We start from the raw sequence: 21,426 nt of genomic DNA, 5'->3' as shown, positions 1-21,426 counted from the left end.
CTGCTGTCTCTGCACAGAATACCTTTCTCATCCTCCTACCCTTGTTGAATTATTTCTCGTTGGAGATTTTCCTGCCCTAATGCAAGCAAAATAGCCCTTATCTGGGCCTTTTAGCAATTTACCTATCTCTCTGTTGTAGTATTTAACTTTATGGCTATTTAACATTATGGCTATTTGTCCCAAATAGAGCTCCTCAAATGTATGGACCATACATACATGATATATATGAGATACATATATAAACACACACACACACACACATATATATATAGTCTTAATCTTTATACCTTCAGCCGGTGCTTAACACGTACTAGGTCCTCTGGAAATCTGCAGTACGGAAGAAGTTTCCTGATCTTTGGTCTTGCCTAGGTACAGGCTTGCAGAGGTTGGCAGCGCAATACGGTCAACGACTTCTGCTGGCCATTAGAGGGCAGACTGATTCCACAGCTCTCCGGCCCCCAGCCCAGCCGTCAAGGGCCCCAAAATACTCTCCCCAATTTACCCCTCCGCTTGTCATTTCCAACACTGTCTCCCACCGCTCCGACAAATCCCATTTTAATAATCCTCCTCAAGACAAACACACACTCACACGCCGGCAGTGACCCTGAGATCACACCTGTTCGTTCCTCCAGCCACCCGCAAGCTCTCCCTCCCCGTTCCTACAGCCATTGGGGAACTAAAGAGTTAACTCCGCCCTTCTACCTGGTCCTTCTTCTCCGCTAATCCGCTCAATCTGTAAACCGGAGGAGGGGGTGAGATCCTAGATGGACTGGTTACGGGGACCCTGGATTCACCTACTTTAACGCCTTTTCCAGAAACCGTCACCCTCCCGCACCACCCCGACACATATCCAAACACACACTTTTTCCTACCAAGATCCCAAACCAGCACCTCTTTCTCTCTTCCCCAGACGGAACCAGGTAGGAGGAGAGGGAAAGGTGGGGCGCAAGAGGCCCTCTGTTGTTCCCACACACTTCTCTATTCAGTTCTTCCCGACCCCGCAACAGAGCCCCTTCTACCCGTGCCGCTTCTCGGAGGAGGAAGAAGTTTGGCCACCGAGAAGCGCGAAGAGGGTCTAAAGGAAAGTGCGCAGGCTGAGACTCGGAAGAGCCCGCGACTTCGGGGCGGGGACGAAGGAGTTAAAGATCCAGGATTGGTTCTAAGGTCACGGAGTCTGGGAGGGGAAGCGGCCGGGAGGGAGGGTTCGGAGCTTGGCTTGGGTCCTCCCCAGTCCCCCCCGGACTGCCGGAGACTTGGGCCGGCTGGACGCCCCTTCTGGCACACTCCCTGGGCCAGGCGCTCACGCACACATACAAACACTCACACTCTCCTTTCCCTCCCTGGCGCCCTCTCCCATCCTTCTCCACGGAGCGCTCGCGCTCTCGTTTTCTCTCTCCTAACACACACACACATACACACACACACACACACACACGCTCTCGCTCACACTCGCGTCCTCTCGGCCCCCGCGCTCTCCTCGCACCCACCTGCTCTGCAGCGCCCTGGGCGCACCCCTCCGTCGCGCGCCCCTGGCGCTCCTGGCGCAGACTGTCACAGCTAGAAGGAGCAGCGTGCCTCGGGGTGAGCGCCCCCGCCCCGCTCGTCCTCCCTCCCACAGGGGCGCTCCTGGTGCCCAGGACGGGCCGCTGAGCCGGAGGGGACGCCAGAGGCCATGGTGGGAGCGCTTGTCCGCCTCGGTGCCCGCTGAGGCCATGCCGCGCCCAGGCTGCCCCTCCGGCGCCCGCCTGCGTCTGCTTCTGCTCCTGCCGCCGCTGCTGCTGCTCCCGGGCAGCTACGCGGGCAACCTGACGGTGGCCGTGGTGCTACCTCTGGCCAACACCTCATACCCGTGGTCGTGGGCGCGCGTGGGACCGGCGGTGGAGCTGGCCCTGGCCCGGGTGAAGGCGCGGCCGGACCTGCTGCCGGGCTGGACAGTCCGCACGGTGCTGGGCAGCAGCGAGAGCGCGCTGGGCGTCTGCTCCGACACCGCCGCGCCCCTGGCCGCCGTGGACCTCAAGTGGGAGCACAACCCCGCGGTGTTCCTGGGCCCCGGCTGCGTGTACGCCGCCGCCCCCGTGGGCCGCTTCACTGCGCACTGGCGGGTGCCGCTGCTGACCGCCGGCGCCCCGGCTGTGGGGTTCGGGGCCAAGGACGAGTACGCGCTGACCACCCGCGCCGGGCCCAGCCATGCCAAGCTGGGCGACTTCGTGGCGGCTCTGCACCGACGGCTGGGCTGGGAGCGCCAGGCTCTAGTGCTCTACGCCTACCAGCCCCGCGACGACCAGCCCTGCTTCTTCGTGGTGGAGGGACTGTACATGCAGGTCCGCGACCGCCTCAACATCACGGTGGACCACCTGGAGTTCGCCGAGGGCGACCGCGACCACTACACCATGCTGCTGCGCACCGTGCGACGCAAAGGCCGAGGTGAGACACGGGCACACCCATCCGGCCGCTTTGCCTCCGGGCCTTCCCCGGGACATCCTCTCTCTTCTCCGGGCCAGACTTCTCCTTCCCGCGGCTCCTCATTCCTGTCTCAGCCTCCTCCGCCCTTTCCACCTCTGAGTTTCTATTTCCCTCTCTTTCTGCATGCCCCCCCCATCCAGTTCCTAGGCTCTCCTCTCTTCTCACCTCCACACTCCCCCACCTCCTTCCCACCGGTTCCTGCGGAGTTAACGGGAGGGAGAAAATGCCTCCAGCCACCATGACACTTAGTAGGGCCCCAGCTTAGTTCCTATCCCTCATCTCTCCCCCATTTTCCTTCTCTTCCCAGCAGGCTTCTTCCCTCCTCCAACTCTCCTCCCCGTGCTCCCACACGCCCTCTCCTCTTCCAGTCCCCTCTCCAGCTGGCCCTTCTCTGCTCTCCCCCCCGCTCCTGACCTCACCTTGCCCACCTTTGGCTCCATTATTCCCTCTCTGCCTATCTGGGCTCCTTCCTCCTCCCTCTCCCACCGCCTCCTCCCTCCCTTCACCTTCCTCAGGCCACAGCCCAGACTGAGCCAGGAGTTCCACTTAACTACCTCAGGGTCTCTGAATTTCCTCCCCTGGGTGCCCCGGCTTCAGTTCCCCCTCCACTCCCTGACACTTAGGCTCTTCTCTCTCTCTCTGACCCCCCTTCCTCCCCAGTTGTCTACATCTGCAGCTCCCCAGACACCTTCAGAACCCTGATGCTTCTGGCCCTGGAAGCTGGCCTGAATGGGGAGGACTATGTTTTCTTCCACCTGGACCTCTTTGGGCAAAGCCTGCAAGGAGCACACGGCCTTGCTCCCCACAGGCCCTGGGAGAGAGGGGATGGGCAGGATGTCAGTGCCCACCAGGCCTTTCAGGTGAGTGTTCGGATTGGGGCTCTGGGCTGGTGGCACATTATGTCTGGGTCCTGGGTCCCTCAGTGTCTGAAAGGATTCCAGAAAAGAGGTTCTGGATGCTCATAGAGAGTTAGGTGACAAAGGGCAGGGGGCTGGGGCAAGGGGTATACAGAGGGCCAGGGGACTTCAGAACCAGGAGGCTAAAAAGATGAGAGAATGCCCTTGAGGTGGGATAATGTTCGCATCCCACAGACCATCCGGACTTGGAAAAGCCATCCCAGTTCATCCCCTGCTTTGAAGCAGGCAGCACCTCGCGCAGAACATAGGGTCCAATTTGACGTTGAGCAAGTAGAGATGCAACTCTGGGAGGTGGGCACCCAGGGTACTGGCAGGACTGGAGTCAGCACCCAGCTCTCCCCTCTCCACTGACCCCTTCCTCAGGCTGCCAAAATCATTACCTATAAAGAGCCGGATAATCCTGAGTACTTGGAATTCCTACAGAAGCTAAAACACTTGGCCCATGAGCAGTTCAACTTCACCATGGAGGATGGCCTGGTAGGAGGGGTTCCTGGGACCCTGCAGCGTGGACCTCCAGCCCCCAGTTCACAGCCCTCTGCCAGTCGCCGCCCTGCTCTCTCAGCCATCCCCGTATTCCCAGGTCTCCCTTTCTTTCCCTTCCCACTGTTCCCGTATCTCTCCTGATGATGGAGGGGGGCATTGACAAATTGTTCAACCTCTGAAACTCAAATCCTTATCCGTAAAATGAGGATGCTACGTCCTGCCCTATCTGCCTAGCAGGATTCAGAAGCAGTGATACATGCGGAGCGTCTTAGAAGTAGTAAAATCTCTCTGTGCTGTGAGCGTGTTTTCTCCCATCCTCTTCCAAGCTCCCAGTGCCTCCCATTCCCCACCCCACAGCGCCCCACTCTGTGCCCTTCATACATCCCACCCCAGCCCAGCTCTGCCTGCCCCTGCAGGTGAACACCATCCCAGCGTCCTTCCACGACGGGCTCCTGCTCTATGTCCAGGCAGTGTCGGAGACTCTAGCACATGGGGGAACTGTCACCGATGGGGAGGGCATCACTCAGCGGATGTGGAACCGAAGCTTCCAAGGTCAGGCACTGGAGGTGGCAGGAATGGGCTACCTTGGGGTGCCCCAGGCAGGAAGCAGTGAGAAGCCCCTAGCCCTGCAGTGCAGGTAGTCACTTGCCCACACCAGTCTCTTCTACCTCTCTTCTTCTTTAGGCTCTTTTCCCCATGTCCCTAGTGCCATCAAGAAGTCTTCCTAAGTGCCCAGATCAAAAGATCAACAGACAGAGATGAGGCGTGGGACCCATGAAATTCCACCCTGTCAAAACACAGCCATCTTCCTCCATACCCCCAGGTGTGACGGGATACCTGAAAATGGACAGCAATGGAGATCGGGAGACCGACTTCTCCCTCTGGGATATGGATCCTGACACTGGCGCCTTCAGGGTAAGGCTGTGCCCCCAGAAGACAGTGCCAACTGGGAATGACATTTCACCCTCCCACCGCCCTGGATAAGAGAGAGCCCTGGATAAAAGAGATCCAGCCAATCTGGAGGAGCAACCAGAACGATAGGGACACACAGGTGTTATGCTTGGGGAACTCCATGTCTGAGGAGGGAGCACAGTGCTGCCCTCAGGAAACTCCATGTCTCCAAAGACAGGCAGGATCCCCTCCCAGCGGAGACAGACTGACTCAGGGCCAAGATGAATGCACATCATCTTGCTCTATAAGTGCAACAGGAACAGGAAGGGGTTGAGACCACAGGCACCAAGGAGCAGATCATCCAGGGAAGGCTTCCTGGACGAGGGGTGCCTGGATTAGGCCTGGGAATGTGGACCGAGAACACTGCATTTTCCTGTCTCCTGTGTGCTTCAATCCAAGATTATAAACTCCCTGAGTGTAGGGCTGTGATTCTATACAGAGCTTTCTTTATAAAACCTTTAAGTCATTTTCAAGTTTGTCCCCTCTGATAACATGGGGCATGGGTATGAGGCTCTCTGTATCCAGTCACGGCAGGGACTCGTTGAATAGCTGACAGTGCAGACACAGTCCCTGGCAGCAGAGATGGGGTAGGTGGGGGGCAGGATTTCTCCCTTGGACGGGAGGCCTCACCAAGGGCCCTTGCCCACCGACCGCTCCTGCCCTCCCATAGGTTGTTCTGAACTTCAATGGAACCTCCCAAGAGCTGGTGACCGTGTCAGGGCGCAAACTGAACTGGCCTCTGGGGTATCCACCTCCTGATGTGCCCAAATGTGGTTTTGACAATGAGGACCCAGCCTGCAACCAAGGTGACTGCCCCTTGCCTTCCAAGCCTCCATTATGGAGATGCTGCCTCCTTCCTGCTCAGGGAGTCAAATACGTGCTCCTCTCCCACACTGAGGGGGTCCTGGAGAGACTCCTCCTGCCTTTTTCTTCCCTTCATCCATCATCCCAGTTCACTGATTGAATATTTTTTTTAACTTTTTATTTTATTTCATTATTATATTACTTTCATTTATTTATTTACTGGCTGTGTTGGGTCTTCGTTGCCGTGCACGGGCTTCGTCTAGTTGTGGCGAGCGGGGGCTACTCTTTGTTGCGGTGTGGGGGCTTCTCATTGCGGTGGCTTCTCTTGTTGCGGAGCACGGGCTCTAGAGCGCAGGCTCAGTAGTTGTGGCCCACGGGCTTAATTGCTCCACGGCACGTGGGATCTTCCTGGATCAGGGATCAAACCCGTGTCCCCCGCATTGGCAGGCGGATTCTTGACCACTGCGCCACCAGGGAAGTCCCTAATTGAATATTAAAAGGTTCTTCAGGGAATTCCCTGGTGGTCCAGTGGTTCGGACTCCACGTTTCCACTTCAGGGGGCCTGGGTTCGATCCCTGGTCAGGAAACTAAAGATCCCACATGCCTGTGCGGTGCAGCCAAAAAAAATTAAAAATAAAAAAAATAAAGGTTCTTCCTCCTGCTGTCCAATGTCGAACCCAAATCTTTCTCGCTGCAACTTGGACTCTCCCCTACAGACCACTTTTCCACCCTGGAGGTGCTGGCTTTGGTGGGCAGCCTCTCCCTGCTCAGCATTCTGCTCATCTCCTTCTTCATATACAGGTAAGCCTTGGAATGAGGGTGGTGATTGAGGCTGGGAGACCTAAAGAGCCAATAGCAGAGGAGGTGGCAGGGACCCAGAGGGAAGAGGGAGGGGTAAAGGGACAGCGCAGCAAGGCCCAGGGAGATGGGGGAGAAAAGAGACTAAAAAGCCTCAGGACACCTGGAAGAGAGAAGGAGGAGGGGACAGAGGTGGAGTGGCCAGGGAGGATCCGGGAGATCCAAGAAGGAGCAGATCTGTTGGGGGCATCGCAGGGTGTGGATTCCGTTTATCCTCCCTTCCTGCTGGTACAGACCAGATGGGAAGCAGTGGACCAACACCTGTGGGGTTGGGCCTATATTCGTTGAGCAGGGATGAAGGCTCTGCTGTGTACCAAGTGCTGAACCCAGAGTGGAGGAGAGAGAGAAGGAAGCCCCACTCCTGCCTTCCAGTGGAAAAGTTAAAGACAGAGGGAAGCAGGGAGGGAGAGAAGGAAATCAATGCTGGTCAAGCATATACTGTGTGCCAGGCACTTCCACACACAGTTTTTCTTTTCATTCTTGTAACAATGCTTTGAAATAAATGTCGAGGTCCCCAATTTCCAAATGAGGACATTTAGACATGAACCTGAGACTCAGAGAAGTGGAGTGACTACCCCAAGGTCCCCAGTGAGGCAGAATTTCACCCAAGCCTCCTGACTGTCAACCAAGCGGATGTTAATTGCCCCACCCATCTCTTAGCAACTGCAGTGGTCCCAGGGCTCTGAGGAGAGGCTGCTGAGCACCCCCCAGCCCTGGGTCAGGGGCTCAGACGTGGACTTAGGTGCACATTTCATGCCTCAGAAAGATGCAGCTGGAGAAAGAACTGGCCTCAGAGCTGTGGCGGGTGCGTTGGGAGGACCTGCAGCCCAGTAGCCTAGAGAGGCACCTCCGGAGTGCAGGCAGCCGGCTGACCCTGAGCGGGGTAAGAACTCCGGTACTGGGGGGAGGGGGCAGAGTTGGGAATGGGCGTGTGGGTAGTGCCTGATGGGTAGGGTAGAGAGCAGGCTTCTAGTCCCAGCCCTGCCTTCAATCGCTCTATGACCTTGGGCAAGTCACATTCCCTCTCTGAGACTACCGCAGGTAATGATTACATCTACAGAGCTCCCTCACAGGGGTCTTTCAAAAGTTAGAGACAGCATATGTGAAAATACATTTTATTTTATTTGTTTGTTTTTTTGTATAATCATCTGAAAGTTTCTGCATACTTTTTTTTTTTAATTGGGGTATAGTTGTTTTACAACGTTGTGGTAGTTTCTACTGTACAGCGAAGTAGTAGAGTTCCCTGTGCTATACAGCATGTTCTTATTAGTTATCTATTTTATACATATCAGTGTATATATGTCATCTCACCCCCCACGCCCCACCCCCCTGAAAATACTTTTTTTTTTTTTTCGGTACTTGGGCCTCTCACTGTTGTGGCCTCTCCCGTTGCGGAGCACAGGCTCCGGACGCGCAGGCTCAGAGGCCATGGCTCACAGGCCCAGCCGCTCCGCGGCATGTGGGATCTTCCCGGTCCGGGGCACGAACCCATGTCCCCTGCGTCGGCAGGCGGACTCTCAACGACTGCGCCACCAGGGAAGCCCCTGAAGATACATTTTTAAAAAGTAAATAAATGAGGAAAGGATTTTATGATGTGGAATGAGAGGCAGGGCAACACAAAGATAAGGCAGGGTAGTGAAGACCAGAGCTCAAGCAACCAGGATGGAGAGCCGGGTCCATGGGCTGACCACCCCTCCTGCACTCCGTCCCTTCAGAGAGGCTCCAATTACGGCTCCCTGCTGACCACAGAGGGCCAGTTCCAAATCTTTGCCAAGACAGCATATTATAAGGTGGGTCTGGGGAAAGACCACTGGTCCTCAGGACTGGGGCAGGGCTTTCCTATGATGGAGGACTGGAGACGGTCTTAGCACAGGGGTGGGCTGTCAGGGCTGGGCCATCCCCTTACAGTGACAATCTCCATTCCTCACTCAGGGCAACCTCGTGGCTGTGAAACGTGTGAACCGTAAACGCATTGAGCTGACGCGGGAAGTCCTGTTTGAGCTGAAGCATGTAATGTGGGGAGGGAGGCAATGGCCTAGGGAAGAATCTAGGGACACAGGGGAGGTTGGCCAACAGAATGGGTATGGAGGGACTGCAGGGTATCCTAGGAAGGGATGAGCACTGTAGCCCTGGGATGGGCCCCTGTGTGTTGTGGGTACGAGTAGGGGAATCATAGATGGGAGAAGGGCTGGAGATTTTGTAGGGGCTCCATTGGATAGGCTTAGGAAGCAGAGGGAGTAGGGAGCAGGTTCTGGGGAAGGGTTCTTTAGAACAGAAGTGGGAATCACCGGGGAAGGTCCTAGAATGTCTGCAGAGAATGCATAGGGACTTAAGGAGAGTGAGGGGTCCCCAAGGGTGGGGGCCACTTGGCAAGGAGTGAGGTCTCTGTCAGGCTCTGATGCTGGCTCTCACCTGCAGATGCGGGATGTGCAGAATGAACACCTGACCAGGTTTGTGGGGGCCTGCACTGACCCCCCCAATATCTGTATCCTCACAGAGTACTGTCCCCGTGGGAGCTTGCAGGTGAGGCAACAAGGGAGTGTCAGGACAACTAGGTCTAGCCCCGGGTCTGCCCCTGACTCAACATAAGGCCCTGGGCAAGCCTCTCCTTCTTTCTGACCTTTATTTTCCCCATCTGTAAAATGGGAGTGGGGGGAGAGTGGTGGCACTGGAGTAGACCCAAAGCTTTGTCCCGTTCTGCCAGTTTATGTCAGTGGAACCCCTGCACTCCTCCTCCTGGGGGCATGTGCAGGGTATAGGGCTGACTCTCACTGCCCAGCAGGACATCCTGGAGAATGAGAGCATCACCCTGGACTGGATGTTCCGGTACTCGCTCACCCATGACATCGTCAAGGTAGGCCCAAAAGGGCCCCCTGGGTGTTGGGGGAGGGGCCAGGCAGTCTTCTCCCCTGGCTGTGGTTGGTTGGAGGTCTCACTCATGCCCGAGACCCCTGCCTCCCCAAATTTCCCAGGGTATGCTGTTCCTGCACAATGGGGCCATTTGCTCCCATGGGAACCTCAAGTCATCCAACTGCGTAGTAGACGGGCGCTTCGTGCTCAAGATCACTGACTACGGGCTGGAGAGCTTCAGGGACCCGGAGCCCGAGCAAGGACACACCCTCTATGCCAGTGAGCCCCGACCTGACTCTGACCCCTACCACCCCCCCCAGCACAGCCCAGTGGGGATGCTGATGCCTGGCCTATGGTGGGCTCGGGCCCACCTTTCCTGACTCCCTGCTCAATTCATCATCAGTAGAAAGCGGAGTCAGACGAAATGGTCTCAAGGCCCCTTCTAGCCCTAGCAACCCCTGTGATGTCTCCAGATCAGTCCCAGTCACATCCTCTGGGACCTTGTTTCCCCTCATCCCTTAGCTTTGGGGCCCTTCACCCTGTGACTCCTGACCTCTGACCTGCAGAAAAGTTGTGGACAGCCCCTGAGCTCCTGCGAATGGCCTCACCCCCTGCCCGGGGCTCCCAGGCTGGTGACGTGTACAGCTTTGGGATCATCCTTCAGGAGATTGCCCTGAGGAGTGGTGTCTTCCATGTGGAAGGTTTGGATCTCAGTCCCAAAGGTGAGAGGACCACGCTTTCCCCTAATGCTGCCACAGTCAACTAACCCCAGCTCCAGAGAGAGGGAACCCTGGAAATGCCGCCACCCTTTGCTCCACTGCTGCCAATGACCCTGAGCATGACTAGCCCAGTTCCCTGCAGGGCTCCCCTGCCCCGTGCCCTGGTCCTGGACCTCCCCACCCCGTTTCTCAACAGGCCCCGGGCTGAACCTACCCCTCGGCCTCTCTTCCCCCACCACACAGAGATCATCGAGCGTGTGACTCGGGGCGAGCAGCCCCCCTTCCGGCCCTCCCTGGCCCTGCAGAGTCACCTGGAGGAACTGGGGCAGCTGATGCAGCGCTGCTGGGCCGAGGACCCGCAGGAGCGGCCACCCTTCCAACAGATCCGCCTGATGCTGCGCAAATTTAACAGGTCGCTGGCATTAGTCCTGAATCCCCCCAGCCTCCTCTATCCCCCACAGCGACCGCGTGCCTCACACTTTAAGTCTTATCCCTGTGGTGGCAGAGCCCACGCACAGCCCCCGCATACACAGCCTGCTCCAGCCCGCCACAGCCTCGCAGCCCCCTCTGTGAATACTGTAGGACTCAGCTGGTCCCACAGTCCCCTACCTCTCATACCCCGCTCCTCCAGCGGCCCCTACTCCATCAGCCTTCAGTGGCCGCAGAGTAAATGGCCTCCCACCTCCTCCCTACACCTCTCTGCCCTCCGTGGGAGCTCCCACCCGGCCCTTTGATCCCCTTTCCCAGTGTGCCCCTGGGGGCCGGTTCCTCCAGGCACACCCCTCTGCCAGCCTGTGTGCCCTCACTCCGTTCTCGAGTGGTCCCTGTCCCTTTCTGCCTCTTCTACCTCCTTCTAAGCCACTTGTGTTCAACAAAGATGTTCAAAATAGCCAATACGTCTGAAGCTTGAAACTTGACCCTGGGGTCTCAGGGATGAATTGGACTTTCCTCTGACCCTTTTCCCCTGCCACCCCCATCCTGCTGTGCCCCCCAACCCTGACTCTCGCCAGGGACTCCACTGCAGTGGGCTGACATTAAGCCTGGGTAGGGTGAGAGCCTGGGGGAGGCGCTTCAGGGTAGGGCGTGCCGCTCCTCTCTCACCACCACCCCTTCCACCGCCCCTGTCCCCAGAGAGAACAGCAGCAACATCCTGGATAACCTGCTGTCGCGCATGGAACAGTACGCCAACAACCTGGAAGAGCTGGTGGAGGAGCGGACCCAGGCCTACTTGGAGGAGAAGCGCAAGGCGGAGGCCCTGCTCTACCAGATTCTGCCTCAGTGAGTGCCCGTGCTTGGTGCTCCCGCCACCCCTGTCCCAGCCCCACCTCACCTTCTGATCCTGCACCTGTCCCTGACCCCTCAGCTCAGTGGCTGAGCAGCTGAAGCGTGGGGAGACGGTCCAGGCCGAAGCCTTTGACAGCGTCACCATCTACTTCAGCGACATTGTGGGTTTCACAGCCCTGTCGGCGGAGAGCACGCCCATGCAGGTAAGTCAGGCACAGCCTCAGGTGTCGGAGCAGCCAGGTGTGCTCGGCTTGGCACCTGCATCCCACAGGCCTGCCTTCTGGTTCCGCTTTTCCCACCCGAGCCCAGGTGGAGCCCCGGGGCCCCTTACTCCCCACCCCTTTTGGCTTCTCTTTTCTTCCAGGTGGTGACCCTGCTCAACGACCTGTACACTTGCTTTGATGCTGTCATAGACAACTTTGATGTCTACAAGGTGAGTAAAGATGGGAGGGGACAGACAGACGGATGTGGAGGGCAGAATGACATAGTCTTAAGCAGGAAGACCAAGAGACGTGGACAAAGACAGTGTCACAGGGAGGTGTCACAGGGAGACCCAGGAACAGGCAGAAAAACCGCGCGGGGGCTGGGGGATGAGCGAACACAGTGGCTGGTAGATGGGGGGTGGGGACAGGAAGGCGGTGCCCACAGTGTGGGGGCCGAACCGGGAGAAAGTTCCAGTCCTCAGGTCCAGCACCCTCTCGCGGCCCTCACAGGTGGAGACCATTGGTGACGCCTACATGGTGGTGTCCGGGCTCCCAGTGCGGAACGGGAGGCTGCACGCCCGCGAGGTGGCCCGCATGGCCCTGGCGCTGCTGGACGCGGTGCGCTCCTTCCGCATCCGCCACCGGCCCCAGGAGCAGCTGCGCTTGCGCATCGGCATCCACACAGGTGAGGCCGCCGGAGGGGCGGGGAGGGGGCTCCCACAGGCTGGAGCTGCAGATGAGAGACGAGCCGGCCGCGTCGCCACCGCTCCCCGTGCGCGCGTACACCTACACCTCTGGGTTCCCACCGACAGCAGGTCCCACCTGCTGCCTCTCCTGGAGCGCTCTAGCCCCGTCCTATGGCTACCCTCCGTTCCTCCCACCTACTTCCCTAAACTGATGGGTTTCCCTCACTGATGGGCTTCCGCTCCCTCCAGGACCCGTGTGTGCAGGTGTGGTAGGGCTGAAGATGCCCCGTTACTGTCTTTTTGGGGACACAGTAAACACGGCCTCAAGAATGGAGTCTAACGGGGAAGGTATGCTGGGTCCCCGAGGCCGGACAGGGAGGGAAGGGTGGCTGTGGCTGAGGAAGGCTCTCCTGGCAGTGGGTGCCTATCCAATCCATGTTCTGTCTCCTCCCAGGCTCCCTTCTCATAAGGGTTCAACCTGGCCACATCACCTTGAATCTAATCAGAGACTCAGGTCCCAGCTGCGCCCTCTTGGCAAATGATTGAAAAGTCTTTCCAGGCCAATGTCCAGCAGTTCCCAGCTGGGAACTCCCTTTAGGACCCTCTTGGGTGTGGTAAAAAGGGCTCCAGAGCAGCCCACTTGGGTGTGAATCTCAGCTCTACAACCGACTCAGCTGTGTCAGTTTGCTACACCTCCCTGAGCCTCTGTTTTCCTCACCTAGAAAATGAGAATTAAATTATCTACCTCAGAAGAGTTACGTGAGAAAGTCATATAACACGACTAGCAGATAATTGTCATTCAACTTTTCTGAGCCTTAGCTGTTTATCTTTTTTTTAAATTAATTAATTTATGGCTGCCTTGGGTCTTCGTTGCTGTGCGCAGGCTTTGTCTAGTTGTGGCGAGTGGAGGCTAGTCTTAGTTGCGGTGCGCGGGCTTCTCATTCTGGTGGCTTCTCTTGTTGCAGAGCAGGGACTCTAGGTGTGCGGGCTTCAGCAGTTGTGGCACGCGGGCTTCAGTAGTTGTGGTTCGCAGCCTCTAGAGTGCAGGCTCAGTAGTTGTGGCGCACAGGCTTCGTTGCTCCGCGGCATGTGGGATCTCCCCAGACCAGGGCTCGAACCCATGTCCCCTGCATTGGCGGGCAGATTCTTAACCACTGCACCACCAGGGAAGTCCCTGTTTATCTTTAAAATGATGCCTGTCTGAGTGTTCTAAAAAACATAGCCCAAGCCCTGGAACACAGTAGGTACCAGATAAATGCTTGCTCCCACCTCTTCCCTTGGGCTTGCTTCCTGTTGATCTTCTGCCTCCTGCTGTAGTCAACACAATTCAATTCAGTAAATATTTATTGAGCAACTACTGAGTACCAGGCCTTGGAATACTAAGACGACCCAGACCAAAGCTTGCTAGGGAGTCCACGCAGACCCCAGCTAAGCCTCGTGGTGGGCAAAGGGCTTCTTGGGAGCCCAGAGGGGGTCTGGTTCAGCAGATATTCCCTGGACACTGTGTTGAGGGCGTCGAGGTGGAGAAAGCTTCTCACTGAGGTTCAGTCCTCAAGGAGCACATTCTCAGAAATCGTTTAACAGCAGAAAAGGGCCTCTGCGATGCAGACCCCAGGAGTGGTAGGGGCGAGTTCAGAGGGAGGTCAAAGAAGGGCTGTGGGGAACAGCAGTCAGGAGTCAGGAGTCTGGGCAGACCTCAGCAGATTTGGGCAGGTCTCCTCCCCGAGGCCTGGGCTCCCTCAGCCCTGAAATGAGGGTGTTGAGTTAAGGAACGATGATAGCAAACACTCGTATAGTGCCTCCTAAGTGCCAGACTCTTTTAAAATGCGTAATGAATAATGTTAAATTTAATCCTCACCAGAAGGCTTTGAGATGGGTCCTGTTGCTATCAGCATTTTGTAGAGTAGGAAACTGAGGCCCAGATAGTTTATACTACTTCCCCGAGCAAGTGTCCAAGCTGGGATTCATCCTAGGCAGAGCAGGCTCCGATGTCTGAGCTCCTGACCTCTACACTCTATTGTCTCTCTAGAGCCTGGTGATGCGCTGGAGTGCTGTCCAATAGAACTTTCTGCAGTAATGGAAATGTTCTATGCTGTGCTGTCCAATATGGTAGCCTCTGAGGCATTGCATTTTTCACTATATTTCAATTACAGTTTAAATAGCCACAGGTGACTAATGGCTTTCATGGTGGACAGCACAGTTCTAGAGTTCTTAGGGAGAGGCCTGTGTAGTCAGACACTACATGGAGGGGGTGGGACTTTGAATTAGGAGGCTTTCTGGGCCAAAGGAAGGAGGGAGAGCATGTTTCTAGCCCCACAGTCCCTGATCTCCTGCTCCCATCTCTTGCTTCTCTCATCTCCCTTCTCCTACCCAGCCCTGAAGATCCACTTGTCTTCTGAGACCAAGGCTGTCCTGGAGGAGTTCGGTGGTTTCGAGCTGGAGCTTCGAGGGGATGTAGAAATGAAGGTAAAAAAGGAAGTCCCTACCCTTACCACCCCTTAGGGTCCCCGAAGGGCTTACCCTCCCCCAGGCCCCTTCTCAAGCAGCCAACCCCACTCCCAACATTTGGGAAAGTGGATGAGTCACTCCCCACCCCAAACTCCTCTTTTTCCCTCCAGGGCAAAGGCAAAGTTCGGACCTACTGGCTACTGGGGGAGCGGGCGAGTAGCACCCGAGGCTGACCTGGCTCCCCTCCTGGCCTTCCACACCTCCCTTCCCTGTGCCAGAGGTGACAGAGAGGTGCCAGGCCTCAGCCTCGCCTGCAGTATCCCCACCATTGCCAAAGAAGTAGTTTGAACAGCTCAGATGTGCAGACCCCAGTGGAGACACCAGACATTACCTCTGAAAGTGGACTGGTATTGGGGGAGAACTTGGAGCTCACAGGACTGGACCAAAACTCACAGCCATGCCCCGGGACACACACACACACACACACACACACACACACACACACACACACACACAGACACGTAGGCACACGCACCCACTCTCCACCCTGACTCAGGCCAGGCCAGGCTGGGACGTGGATTCCTGGATCCTCCTGCCCCTCCCTGTGCCCTCTTCCCTCAACCGTGCTACACTGTGACTTTTATGGGGAGGAGGAAAAGGCAAAGGGATTATATGTGACTCAAGGGGCTGGGGGGAGTCCACATCTGGGCCTAGCCCAGATGGGCCACAAACACCACCACCCCCGTCTCCCACCACCCAACCTAGGATGCAATGCACAGGGGAGAAAGGGAAGGACAGAGGGCTGTGGGCTTGTGTGCCTTGCTTCTCCTGTGAGTGGAGACCATTAAAATCTTTATTCCAGTGACAGTGTGTTTCTTGAGGGAGAGCGGGTTGCCAGAAAACACAGTCATATTCTCCATCCTGTGCTTCAAATAAGGTGTTTCTCAAGTTGGAATGCAGTATCTGAAAAAGGCTGCAGTGCCCCTTCCGTTTTGAGGAGCCAGTGTAAAAGCCTGCGAATTACCCCAGCAGTGCTGGTGCTGTTGGTCTCAGGACCCATTTACTCCCTTAAAAGCTACTGAGGGCCCCAAAGAGCTTTTGTTTATGTGGGTCATATCTATCAGTATATTCTGTATTAGAAATTAAAACAAGTCTTTATTAACTCATTTAAAATAACTATAATAAACCCATCACATGTTCAGTTTTTACGGCTTTATCAAAGACAGTCTTAAGAGAAACTGGCTTTTTTTGAAGACCACAGTGACTAGTTTGGTGCTACTGCCTTCATTTATGCTAAGACACCAGCAAGTTTTAACCCCACTGTTTTCGCACCATCAGTGCAAATATCAACACAGTCAATAAGGCAAATAACATAATTAGTAGGAGTGTGAAAATCTCGTGTGTGTGTGTGTGTGTGTGTGTGTGTCTTGAGGGATCTTAGTTCCCCGACCAGGGATTGAACCCGGGGCCCCTGGCAGTGAAAGCACCGAGTCCTAACCACTGGACTGCCAGGGAATTCCCATGAACATCATTTTGACCTCATCCATCCCCTGAAAGGATCTTGGGGACCTACAGAATCTGTGGACTGCACTTTGAGAACTGCTCTATTACCCAATGCCCAGCATACAGTAGGACTATAAGGAGTGTGGACTGAGTGGGGAGTCCTGGCATCTGCCCCAGGAGGCCTGGGAGCCAAGAAGCAGGGGTGAGGTGGGAACATATGGATCCCTTTTGACCTCAGTTGAAATGTGGGAATTGTCCACCTGCCCGTCCACCCCCACACCAGTGTAGACAAATGTGAGTGATAGTTTACAACGTGACTCTCAGCTGGGCTAAGGGCCCTCCTTCCCCTGCTCTAGCCACGCACCCCACCCCCTTCCTGAGCAGGCAGGCAGGAATGCGAATGCGGGGGAGAGGTGGCTGCAGCTTCACCTCCCCCATGGGGAAAGAAAGTGCCAGACATTTCTTCAGTACCATCCATCAAGTGCAGACAGGCCCCTCCTGCGACCTCCCCAAGCCTCTTACTGGAGTCCACGCCCAGCGCCCAGCGGGACTGGAGGTCGGTGTGGGCTATGGAGAGCTTGGACGTCTGCCTTCGGGACGGGGCGCCCTGATACACAAATGGTGGTCTGGAGGTGAAGAAAGGATAATTCGTTCTCCCTTTGTCTAATGACCCTTCCTGATGTCCTGTGCTCTCTTCCCACCCTTTTTGGCCTCAGTCAGATTTGATTTATTGGGAGAAGGAGCTAACATAGTCAAGTCCTCAGCTGGGGATGAATAGCTCTGGGAGGGCCTAACAGAAGGGTGGTTGCCTTGGTAACCACAGCACACCCACCTTCCTGGTGGGCCCTGGTGGCCATGTTGACTCCCAAGCCCCCATTCCTCCTCGCAGGTAGTGGCAGTCCCAGAAGGGAGTAGAAATACTAGAGAACTGTGGGACCTAAGAAGTCAGATCAGGGACTTCCCTAGTGGCACAGTGGTTAAGAATCCGCCTGCCAATGCAGGGGACAGGGGTTCCAGCCCTAGTCCAGGAAGATCCCACATGCCGCGGAGCAACAAAGCCCGTGCGCCACAACTACTGAGCCTGCGCTCTAGAGCCCACAAGCCACAACTACTGAGCCCACGTGCCACAACTACTGAGCCTGCGTGCCACAACTACTGAAGCCTGCGCACCTAAAGTCCATGCTCCACAACAAGAGAAGCCCGCGCACTGCAACAAAGAGTAGCCCCCCTCGCCGCAAGTAGAGAAAGCCCGCTCATGGCAACGAAGACCCAATGCAGCCAAATATAAATTAAAAAATAATAATTAAAAAAATAAGATCAGGCTGGAGGCTGGGATATCTAGAGAGACTGGGGTTTGGGGAGGGGAGACTGTAAGAGATGAGGTGGGGAAGGTGGGGAAGGTGGGGAAGGAGGGGCGGGTAGCTGATTGACTGAGGAGCCCCAGTAAGACAATTGTAGGAAATTGCCGGTCAGATCCTTCCGGGGCAGCCTGGCTCCACTGCGGGCACTTGGAGGGGAGGGGGCTGAGGGAGTGGGCGTGAGGAGAGGCCCAAGGAGTCGATGACTTCAGCAGCTCAAGAACTTTCACTGGAACTGAGGAGATTTCCTTCCGGAGGAAGGCCCCCGAAGCCAGGAAGGACTGGGAAAGCCATTACTGAGGGGAGGTGTGGGGGGCTGGGGTGGGGGGCGGTGTTCTGAGGGTAGCAGTAGCGCCCCTCCTGCTAGCCAGGGAGACGGATTTGCGCCAGAACCTCCGCCCACGTGGGAGGGGCTGTCTAGCCTCGCTGAGTGTCCCAGGCTGTCCTGTGTAGGTCTGGGAGGGTGGGGGGCAACAGGGTTTCCCTGGAGTATGATAAGAATAATAACAACAGTAATCATTGGCATTCGATTGTGCCTTGCAGTTGACAAAGGCTTTCACATACATTATCTCATCAGCCCACATGACACCATTGGAAGGGAAGGGCAGGGAGTGCAGCTGAGGTAGGAGGGCCCAGCTGTGGTCCAGCTGTGGGTAGGAGGGCCCACTGTAGAGAGTGTGCAGAGGGAACCAGCCCTGTGCAAGGCTGGAACCCAGAAAAAAAAAAAAAAAGCTGATAGAAGGAGACAAATATCCTCCCCCTACCCCCTCTTTTCTCTATATCAAAGAGCTTGGGTAATTTATTTATCATAACAGTACATTTAGTGATAATTTTTTTTAAATGATTTATACCTTTCAGGACAGATCCATGGAATCTAATTAGCAGTGGAGGCCGGTTTGGCATCCTGAAAGTCATTTTTTCATTAAATTGCAAGAGCTGTAAAAATACAAAAATAAGTAAATTAACCATAAAGAAAAACCCTAATGCTGTCCAGGGAGATTTAATCTCATTGAGCTGGAACACAAGAAAAATTCCAGGTGAGGTGTTTACCATCAAGATGCTGATGAATTTGGATACTGGTGAGGATGATGAGGCCAAAGGAAGAGAGGAGGTGCGGGGGCAGGAACCCTGATAGTGCTAACTCCAGGTTTAGTGAGTGGGACCAGATAGGGAAAAAACCCACCCACCCAGTTCCCTATCACACATGTTGTACCAGTGAGTGGGTAGGTGGGCTGATTGCCCTTTAAGAACCTTTCCACAGCAAAGATTCCATAACCAAATACATCTGTTAATCACTGTGGTACCCCTTCTGGATGCAGCCATCCCACTGTTACTCTCTGCCTTTGGCTTTCAAATGTGGACTGCCTATGGCATACCTTCACTGCTGATAATGTCCTATGATCAGGTTGGCTTATGTTTTCTCAGCCCACCAAACTCCCAGCAGGCCAGAACCAGGCCAAAATTCCACATCTCCGTATTCAGAACTGGAGTAATTTCAAACGTCTATCAAGTGAGAGGCAGTGTGATGCTGGGTAAGAGACTAACTCTGGATTCAAACCCAGCTCTGCCACCTACAATCCATGTGGCTTTGGGCAAATTTCTCAACTTCTCTAAGCCTCAGTTTTCTGCTCTAACATGGGAATGGTCATAATAAGACCTACCCCACAGGGTTGCCTGGAGGATTATAAGAGGTTTTTCCCACTACATCCTTAGAACACTGAAGGGCAGGTAGTAAGAACTAGTTGTTTACTAGTGTTATTAAGAGTCTACATTATGCAAACCATTATGCTAGATGTAAGGAGTTCCTGATGTCCAGGGAACAGTTGGAAGCAAAATGCAGCCCATGATTAGACCCCTCAGTGAGAGGTAATATCTAAAAATCTTAGAAGAAAAACTAGGGGTTATGCACTCCAACCGCTTATCCAGGGCTGAAATCCTTTTAAAAACATCTGTGTAACTTCCATGTTCTATTGGAAAACTTTCAGGGACTTGGAACTAAGACCATTCTATTTTTGAACAGCTGTAATTAGAATGTTCTTCCTGATATAAGAAGATGGAGATATTTCTATCATCAGAATTGCTTTTGAGGAAATCATCTTTGTTTATGGACAGGGAAGCATGCTCATTCTCCTTCAGCTGCCACCTAAGGAAGGCACATCTTGTTGGATGAAGGGTCCTTTGTTTTGTTTTTTTTAATTTATTCTTATTTATTTATCCTTGGCTGCATTGGGTCTTCGTTGCTGTGTGCGGGCTTTCTCTAGTTATGGCGAGCGGGGGCTGCTCAGCAGTTGTGGCACAGGGGCTCAGCTGCTCCACAGCATGTGGGATCTTCCGGGGCCAGAGCTTGAACCCGTGTCCCCCGCATTGGCAGGCAGATTCTTAACCACTGTGCCACCAGGGAAGTCCCGGGTCCTTTGTTTTGCTGAGCCTGGAGCTGAGTTTTTATATAAATTGTGAAGCTCAGGACGAGCTTGTCTGTTAAATCCACTTGTGTGACAGTTGAAAGAAGAAGCAAGGGTAGAGGTATTCCAGTAGCTGAATTGAGACTTTGCAGACCACCTATAGCTAATAGAGATTTAAAAAAAAAAAAAAAGACTAGTGTGATGGGAATTCCCTGGCCGTCCAGTGGTTAGGACTTGGCTTCCCTGGTCGGTCGGAGAACTAGGATCCCACAAGCGCCACCAAAAAAACCCAAAAAACAAAAACTTGTGACTTTACTGTTTTCTAGAAATGACACACACTTCTATAAAGAGGTACAGAGAAGATTGTGCCTTGTCATATGAAAAAGCCATCATGGTTCAGTGGTTAAGAATCCGCCTGACAATTAAAATTCTGCCATTGAATAGTTATTGTTAACATTTGATGAACATCATTCCAATATGAATTAAAAATTGTTTGGGGGGCGTCCCTGGTGGCTCAGTGGTTGAGAGTCCGCCTGCCGGTGCAGGGGACACGGGTTCGTGCCCTGGTCCGGGAAGATCCCACATGCCACGGAGCGGCTGTGCCCGTGGACCATGGCCGCTGAGCCTGCGCATCCGGAGCCTGTGCTCTGCAACGGGAGAGGCCACAGCAGTGAGAGGCCCGCGTACCGCAAAAAAAAAAAAAAATTGTTTGATATTGGGTATTTAATACAAATTCCCTTTATGTTTATGGAAAGGCCAATCTGCCTCTTACTACCTCTTCCACTGGCCCTACCACTGCCATTCCTAGCTCTGTAAAGTCTCCTCTCTCTTCCAACAACAGCTAACCCCTCCACCGCCTCCCCGCATTTCCCCGACTCCCCCCCCCCGCCCCATATTGGAGCCTTAGCCATATAACATCACTAGTTTCTTTAGAGATTTCTCTAAGATCTGACTGCAAACTCTGTACCATTCTGGGTGAGCTCCTGTGGGTTCACCTGGTTCGTCAACCTCCCTTTGACAGCCTGCCTCCCTGTCAGGAGCAGAATCATCCAGGTGCAGTCTGAGGAGTACAGAGATCAGGCAACACACACCTCCTTGCCTCTGTCACACAATGGGCTATTATGGAACTTGTGGTCACACATACCTCTCCCTTCCCCCATCTCCACAGTTTTTCTCACATTGCTGCTGTTAATCCAAGTCTCTCCCACCTTGTACTCTGTTAAATTTTAAAGTGAAAAATACCCATTTTACTAAAGATTTCATATAAGAGATGAAGAAGAGGAGGGTTATGTCACTAAGAGCACAGTGTTTCTACCTAAATACTCATTAGACAGGCTTACTGTCTCCTCAGAGTCCCTCTCCAGCTGGCCCCCAGCCAGGATGGATCCAGGTTTTGTGGGGCTTGAAGTTTATACAATCTGGTAGGTCCTCTTTGAGAAAGAGAGTATAGGGCTTCCCCGGTGGTGCAGTGGTTAAGAATCCGCCTGCCATGCAGGG

The 21,426-nt window shown here is 54.6% G+C and overlaps 1 protein-coding gene across 2 annotated transcripts; it reads left to right on the top strand.

Moving 5' to 3' along the window:
* Positions 1-1,404: 1,404 nt before the first annotated feature.
* NPR1 (natriuretic peptide receptor 1) lies at positions 1,405-15,527 on the top strand. Of its 2 annotated transcripts, none has more exons than XM_060138245.1 (22): positions 1,405-2,424; positions 3,124-3,323; positions 3,744-3,857; positions 4,280-4,415; positions 4,687-4,778; positions 5,485-5,620; positions 6,335-6,419; positions 7,239-7,359; positions 8,192-8,266; positions 8,409-8,486; positions 8,895-8,999; positions 9,259-9,330; positions 9,449-9,605; positions 9,893-10,048; positions 10,289-10,457; positions 11,177-11,323; positions 11,409-11,532; positions 11,694-11,762; positions 12,043-12,217; positions 12,468-12,566; positions 14,593-14,684; positions 14,837-15,527. In XM_060138245.1, the coding sequence occupies exons 1-22, from the start codon at positions 1,713-1,715 to the stop codon at positions 14,897-14,899; spliced, it is 3,177 nt and encodes a 1,058-aa protein (XP_059994228.1). In that variant the 5' UTR covers positions 1,405-1,712; the 3' UTR covers positions 14,900-15,527. The 2 variants fall into 2 exon arrangements, with proteins under 2 accessions (XP_059994228.1, XP_059994219.1); XM_060138236.1 differs by having other exon boundaries at positions 9,256-9,330.
* Positions 15,528-21,426: the final 5,899 nt, after the last annotated feature.

The sequence above is a fragment of the Lagenorhynchus albirostris genome, chromosome 2 (assembly GCF_949774975.1).
Source record: "Lagenorhynchus albirostris chromosome 2, mLagAlb1.1, whole genome shotgun sequence".
NCBI lineage: Eukaryota > Metazoa > Chordata > Mammalia > Artiodactyla > Delphinidae > Lagenorhynchus > Lagenorhynchus albirostris.
This window is presented reverse-complemented; position numbering and strand designations above follow the sequence as displayed.